General features: G+C 53.2%; 1 protein-coding gene across 1 annotated transcript; it reads left to right on the top strand.

Moving 5' to 3' along the window:
* Positions 1-1613: 1613 nt before the first annotated feature.
* On the top strand, positions 1614-2857 carry LOC117061741 (insulinoma-associated protein 1b-like). Its single transcript, XM_033174697.1, has one exon. It carries the CDS (start codon positions 1875-1877, stop codon positions 2727-2729), a length of 855 nt encoding a protein of 284 aa, XP_033030588.1. The 5' UTR covers positions 1614-1874; the 3' UTR covers positions 2730-2857.
* Positions 2858-7335: the final 4478 nt, after the last annotated feature.

The raw sequence follows: 7335 nt of genomic DNA, 5'->3' as shown, positions 1-7335 counted from the left end.
TCTGGGCAGGGGGGAGGGCAGGGGAAGGGGAGCCGGAGGACTCTGAAAGGCTGGCATGAGCACTTTGTGCTTCTTCCCTCCCAAGATGACAAGAGAAGGGAACTGACAAAGGTGTTGTGCCCCTCCCAGGAGGACCACAAACAAACCTTCAGCGGCCACTTACAAGTTCCCTCCAGGAAGTGAGGTCACTCATTTACAGTCATAGACTGGTACACGGCCGCCACACCACTGCTACCCACAGACAAATATTGCTGTGTTTATTAATATCTCCTCAGGAGTTCAGTGGTAAAGCACCTGCTTTGCATTCAGAAGGTCCCAGGTTCAATCCCTTGATGATGGGGGGCGGGGGCGGGAATCTCTTTCCTTCTGGAGATTTGCTGCTCTCTGTTAGAGTAGGTAAAGCAGCTTCCTATCTCCACCATGTTCCACTCTAAGCAGCTGCGTTTCGCACAAGGACTTGCTTTCAGTGGTACATTTCAACCTGCAAAACATGTCCTGCAATAAAACATATTTAGTAAAATGCTTTTGATCACATGCAGAGTGCCCTTTCCTCTGCTATGGAGAAAAGTAACCTCTGTAATTAATAAATGCTGGTGCACAGGGTGCTTCTCACATTGGGGAAACTTTCAGTCATGCTAACGCATGTGTTTTTGATATATGCATGGTGTGTCTGACTGAATGTGCATATGTGTGATTATATTATGGGAAAGAGAGGTCTGGGGGCAGGGGTGCCAACTTGAATAAAATATTGGAGGGGGAAGGTAAGCCCCACCCGGCATAATTGATCACATGACACGGCACACTCTTGCGCACACATGCACCATTTGACTGGCAATGCCCATCAACTTGGGGGGGCGCCCCCTTAAATATTTTATTGGGGAAGTGAAGGGACCTCAGCCCCTGGGAGTTGGCTCCTATGTCTGGGGGAGAGAATCATGTAAATAAAGATAAGGCATGAATGCAACAAGAGTCCCTTACCTCCTGGTTGTCAGCAGTGAAGCTGAAATAGAAAATGGGGTTTCTGACCCAAAGGTGGCATCGTTTTAAAAGCACTTTACCTACCGGCTTTGTCAAACTGCAATTGTGGGGTTGATGTGAACTTGCTCCAAGCCACCGAGGAGAGCTGGACTCTCTAGCCAAATAACTAAACCCATTCCTCTTCTCCGGCCGTTCCTTTTAGCAGTGGATGAAAAAACGGGGTTTGCAGGCTTAACTGGGATTTGCCCGCTGTCTCTTGTTCGTCTTCTTTGCCTTTCCAAAAAGGCCCAGCAAAGGGTTAACCTTCCACCAGACCCCCACCCGCCAGCCCTGCCTGGCCCGTTGATGCTGTCAGCCTCCCTGGGGGATCAGCCCGCAGCCCACCCCCCTTTTGTGGCGGCCCGGCGTGTGCCACCCCTTGCCCCCAATCTGCATAATGGCAGGGCCCACGCGCCAGGGCCAGTGCTCCCATCTGCCGCGCGCCCCCACGGGACCCGCAGCCACGCAACCAGCGCAGCGCCCATTGGCTGCCCCGCACCAGCCATCTGCAGCCTCCAGCCCGCACAATAGGCGCCCGGGCCTTTATAGAGGGGGGCAGCCAGCCGTCGTGCTCACAGAAGCCAGCTGGCTCCGCGCTGAAGACACGACGACGGGCACGGGCAAGAGACGCCGCCGCCGCCGCCGCCACCAGCAGCAACCCCGGCTAACAAAAGCCTGAGCGGACGCGCCAAGCGGGAAAACCCCTGCGCCAAGTTTGGAAGTCTGTCCTCTTGCAGGGCCCGCAAAGCAGCAACAGGTGCCAACAGCTCCCTCGACGGTGCGCCGCCTTGCCAGGCCCCTGGTGCCCAAGGGCTAAGAGCCAGCGCCCTTCTCAGCCCTCGTTCGAGTGGCCCAAGATGCCCCGGGGGTTCCTGGTGAAGAGGACGCGTCGAGAAGCGCCCATTTCCTACCGGATCCGAACCCCGCAGAAGGAGGTGGATGGCGGCGGGGTGCCGTCGGGCCTGCTGCTCCCCGGCGGGGCCTTGGCCTTGCCCTCCTCCGCCCCAAGGAAGCTGCCCCGGGCCGGGGGGCTGCCAGACTGCCCGGCCCCAGGGCCCGGCCCCCTGCGCCTGGCGGGAAGCGCCGCGCCGCTGGGCAGCTGTGTGGAGCGAGGGGGCCTCCATTCGGGATCGCCGGCCCCAGGCGCGTCCGCCCCGACTTGCGCCTCGCAGGCTCTGGGCACCGGGTCGGCCTGCGCGCCGTCGGCTAAGCAGCCCAGCGCCCTGGCGCCCGCGAAGAAGGCCGGCGGCGGTGGCGCAGCCCCTGCCCGAGGGGCGGTGGTGCTGCTGGGTGCCTTCGTGTGTCAGCTGTGCCAGGAGTCCTACCCCGGCCCGTTGGCCCTGGCGCAACACTGCTGCTCCCGCATCGCCCGCGTCGAGTACCGCTGCCACGAGTGCAGCAAGGCCTTCAGCTGCCCGGCCAACCTGGCTTCCCATCGCCGCTGGCACAAGCCCCGGGGCGGAGGCGGCGGGCACGCAGGGGGCACCACCAAGGAGAACGAGAGCCCCGAGCCGGGCAACGCGCCCAGGGGGGCCCTGCCCCACCCCGGCGCCGCCGAAGGAAGCTACTGCTGCTCGCATTGCCCCAAGCGCTTTCGCCGCCGGGCCTATCTTTGCAAGCACTTGGCTCTGCACAGCGCCGGAGGGCAGGTGTTGTCCGAAAGCCAGTGCCTCCGCGGCAATCTCGCCCCTTGGCCGAAGAAACCCTTTTAAGAAACCCCGCAAGGACTGGGATCGAGGACGCACTCTCAGGGAGTGCTGAGAAGGGGTGGGGGCAGCATTGCCAAGGCCTGGCCCCACAGGCCCCTGCCCCAGCTGTTCGAATTGGGGAGCCAGGGCTAGCCAGGTACACGGGTTGTGCCACCTGCCGTTCTCCATCACCTGCAACCTGCAGGACAGAAAACACACTTCTGTGTGATCCTAAGGCTGGCACCTTTTCTCGATGATTTTTCAGTGTGACTCTGAAGCTGCTACGGCCTTGGGGGGCACCTAAATGTATTGTTTTATTTGTTGGGACCCAGAGTGCAGAACTTCTGTTGCACTTCACAACGGATTCTTGCATGGACCCTTAACTAAGATCTGTGGCGAACAGATTACAAAGACAATCTCGACTTTCTCAGTTCCCAGCTTCCAGCTGAAACTGTGCAGTGAGAATGGTGGTTCCTGGCATGTACAGCCTCCCCAAGAACAGACTGAAATGCAAGAGGCATCTTCCAGTGAAGAACTGATCTTCTAGTGTGGTTTTCAGGGTGCAAGGGAATAGGAAGTGGGTATTAGTGAGAATGCCGACAGCTGGAATTTGAGATTGTGATTGTGTGATAGTAAAGGAAGCGTTTTGGAAAAAAAAGACAAATCTGCCTTGTCTCTCCTCTCTTTCTGTGTAAGAGTTTTGCATTATTGGACACATGGTGTCTCATTTGCCAGAGGTGGTAGACATGCTTGTGAAACCACGTGGCTTTCTTCCAAATGTGTTTGGAATACATTCAGAAACAAATCTGCTGTTTTGATTTCAGATTCGTTAATACATCCACAATGTCACAGAATCAATGAAGAAGAGAAGAGTTTGGATTTGATATCCTGCTTTTCACTACCCGAAGAAGTCTCAAAGCGGCTCACATTCTCCTTTCCCTTCCTCCCCCACAACAAACACTCTGTGAGGTGAGTGGGGCTGAGAGACTTCAAAGAAGTGTGAGTAGCCCAAGGTCACCCAGCAGCTGCATGTGGAGGAGTGGAGACACGAACCCGGTTCCCCAGATTACGAGTCTACCGCTCTTAACCACTACACCACACACACTGAACATGGGTAAAACTTCTACCTGATGCTTTGGCGCATTTAATGAAAACAGATTGTATCCCTTCAGTTTGGTTGCAGATGGGGGAGTTTAAATGCTTTTCTCCAAGTAAGAAAAAAAGTCATTAGCGAGGAACATTCCTGCCTAAGCCTGTTGCTGATGCACTACTTTTCTGCTGACAGGGAGCCTTTTGTTTGCATGGGAGATTGTTCAAAAACACAATCACTCGACATGCATTATTCTTGGAAGCACTGTTTAGAGCCTCAGGAATCTGCCACCTCGCATGTGTATACTGGGCTTGAGTTAGGAGAAATATGCACTTATCCATAAACTCCTAGAGCAGCACTTTCAGAAATCTGGAAAGCCCATTCAAATTATTCCTCCCCAGTAAGCACAGAGTCCAGTAAGGTTCATCAGAGCACCTTTGACTTGCTCTGCAAAGGGTGATGCTCCCTTTAGCCCATCAGACTGGGTGCACAATGGTTTGAGAGTAATTGAACCATGTTAAACTGCCTCGTCAAACACCCTCCTTGCTGCTGAACAATGGTGTGTGCACAAACCGGTGTGTGTTCTTCGTGTTGTTTAACGCACTGTCATTGGGTTGCATTTGTGTCCTCTTACCTCCAGCCTCCCCCATAGCACCACCCACAAGTCCCTCCCTCCTTTGGCTTCTTTGAAAGACCTTTGCTTGTTATGAGGGGGGAAGAGGTGGAAAGTCCCTCTCCATATGCTCAGAATTGGTCATGATTTCAGAGTTTTAAAAAATGGCCCCCTGAACTTTTCTAACGGCAAAGGATACTCTGAGCTTGGGAAAGGGAGAGCACAGCCCTTATTTTGGCTCTCTCCTTTCTTTTAATGTCAAATACTGTCTGTGTGTGTGTTTACTCAGCAGTATGTCATGCTGTCTGCACTTGCTCAGGGGCACCCTCTTGTTTATTATCACTTCGCTAAGCCCTGGCATTACAAAAAGGTTACCGCTTGGATCAGGCTGATAGCTTGTTACGAATCCTCGACAGAATGTACTTTCAAAACAAAATCGAAAATTCTTTCTAGTAGCACCTTAGAGACCAACTGAGTTTGTTCCTGGTATGAGCTTTCGTGTGCATGCACACTTCTTCAGAATGTACTTTGTAAATGTACAGCTTGTCCCTTCAAGCTCAGGGCAAAGTTGTGAAAGGGGCATGAAGGTCCTCTCTCTCACACAGATACATACGCTCTCCGAAAGGGTGTTCCTTTCCCACAAGCATTCTTCACATAGAAGAGTGCCAACTGTGACCCTTTATGATTATAGTGTGTGCCATAAAGAGAAGGGCAGCCCTCACGCAGTCCAGGTGAGCCCATCCTCAGGAGTGGCCCTCTGTGGGCACAAGTGGAACTTCATCTAAGCAAACGCTGAGGTTCCGAGAAAGCTGACCACATCACACACTTGAATGGGCAAGAATCCTAAACCTCAGAAGCAGCTGCCTCCTCTTTCATCTGCTGAATTCGCCCCTTTCATTCACGCTACAGTCTGAGGCGATGTGTGTTGAGCCACAGCTTTTTAAGCCACTCCACTTTTTTGTTGGCGAAAGGACCTGCAAAGTCTTTGGCAGCTGCTGGACTCTTCCAACAGGCACAACAAAGAGATCTGTGCAGGCCGGAATCCTGCATACTTTTGCCGCTTACAAAATGTGGTCTTTATCAAAGGCGCTGCTGTGCATGAAAAGTAGCCTCGCCCCCATGCTTTAAAACAAAACAAAACAAACGCAACGGCAATCCACAAAATAAAGCTGCAGGTTGCGCACAAACACACTGCTGCATTGACATGAAACATGCTCAGAGGGAGCTGCTGACAATAGAAGGTTGAAACACAATGCAGCCACTGAGAGGAAAGACACATTTTGCATGAGGGCTACGGGGTGGGAGCCCCATCCATAGGGCCTGAAGATAGGCAGAACAGACCTTGGCAAAGAGAAAGCGGTGCTGGGGAGACAAAGTGACTGAGGACTAGCAGAAAGAGAACACAGGAAGAAGGTAGAGCAAAGAACAGAGAGACAAGAGGGGCTAAGTAGAAAGGAAGAGAACAAGCCGTAGGCTGAGAAGAAAGAGCGAATGGGTAGAGGGAGCAGAAGGGAAAACACTTAAAGGGTCAGAGAGCAGGGCGGGTGGGCGAAGGACTCACCCAGGCAGAGTCCATTATATTGATTATGAAATGTCCTCAGCCAAACCTATGATTTAGCCCACTTAATTATATAGCCAGGAAGGAAGGAACAAAACCACTAACTGCAAGTCTCCTAAAAGGAGCGAGTCTGGACAAGCAAGGAAGTGGCTTCTGTTCTCCATCCGGAAGCAAACTACCTGGAATTATAGGGAGCATTAGCTCTGATATCAGCGGATATGGGTGGGTGGGAAGAACACAGAGACACAAAAGGAGAAAAGCGAGTTAAAACGGAGGGGGAAGCTCATCTAGATGGAATCACAGAAACCGTGCCCCTACTTCCTCCCCTCGGCTTAACCAGCAGCGTGCACACACCAACACCCCTTGTTTTTCCAGGTCCCCCGTTTTCCCAAAAGTTGCCAGCAAAGACGACAAAGGAACCCACGGCATGTGGCTGCAGACCAAAGACTTTATTGCACAAGGAGGGCCACGGCTAGTCTGTACATTCAGTTCAAATCCAGGCAGGAGGCTGGGGTGGGGCAGACAGACGGACAACAAGATTCCCCACCTCCCCTCGCCTCTCTTAACCTTGGTCCAAGGAGGAAGGAAGGAAAAATATGTACAGGACACACAGACACAAAACGGCACAGGGGGAGAAGGGTGCCCCACCTCGAGAAGCAAGAGGTGGGGCAGGCCAAGATAGCCAACGAGCTGCCCTCTGGATCTTGCTGGGGCTCTCAGCTCCAACCAGCCTGAGCCAGCATGGCCAATAGTCAGGGAAGGTGTGAGTCCGCCACAACTGGAGGGCATCACGTTGGCTACCCCTGGCAGTATTGAAAGGTGGGGAGCAATGGGTAGCACCACTGGAGGCGGTGAGATAAAACAGCAAGCTGGATTGTCTTGCCCCCACCTAGGAAGAATCTGTGATGGGTTACAAGAAGAGGTGGAAATAAGGACCACACAGGGCAAGGAGGGAGCAGGGCTTGTGTCACAGCTTTCAAAAACTTCACAGTTAACGGGCATGCGGGCCAAGGCCTACATCAGGCAGGAAGCCCCCTGTGCAGCCCCAAATCAGTGCTGGGATGGGTTGAGGGGAGGAGGAGGGAGGGAGGGAATGGAGGCAGCGAGGGAAGGTTTGCTCAATCCTTCTCCCTCCAGCACCACCACTGTACACACCTCTGCCCAGGGCAAGTCGTCAACCTGGGCATGTCACACTCTCCCCTTCCTCAAAGGCGATCTGCAGTTATTGCCTGGTGAATTTATTTTATTTTATTTTGTCCGATGGAACCACAAGAGTGGCATTTCCACAGGGGCTGGTGGCAAGAAAAGTCCAGCGTCCAAAATCGTAATTCGGTTTTTTAAAAAAATAAAAAGATGCTCAACAACACAA

This window comes from Lacerta agilis, chromosome 17, assembly GCF_009819535.1.
Source record: "Lacerta agilis isolate rLacAgi1 chromosome 17, rLacAgi1.pri, whole genome shotgun sequence".
NCBI lineage: Eukaryota > Metazoa > Chordata > Lepidosauria > Squamata > Lacertidae > Lacerta > Lacerta agilis.
This window is presented reverse-complemented; position numbering and strand designations above follow the sequence as displayed.

Coding starts and splice junctions, on each gene's coding strand:
- LOC117061741 (XM_033174697.1), top strand. CDS start 1,875: ATGCCCCGGGGGTTCCTGGTGAAGAGGACGCGTCGAGAAGCGCCCATT.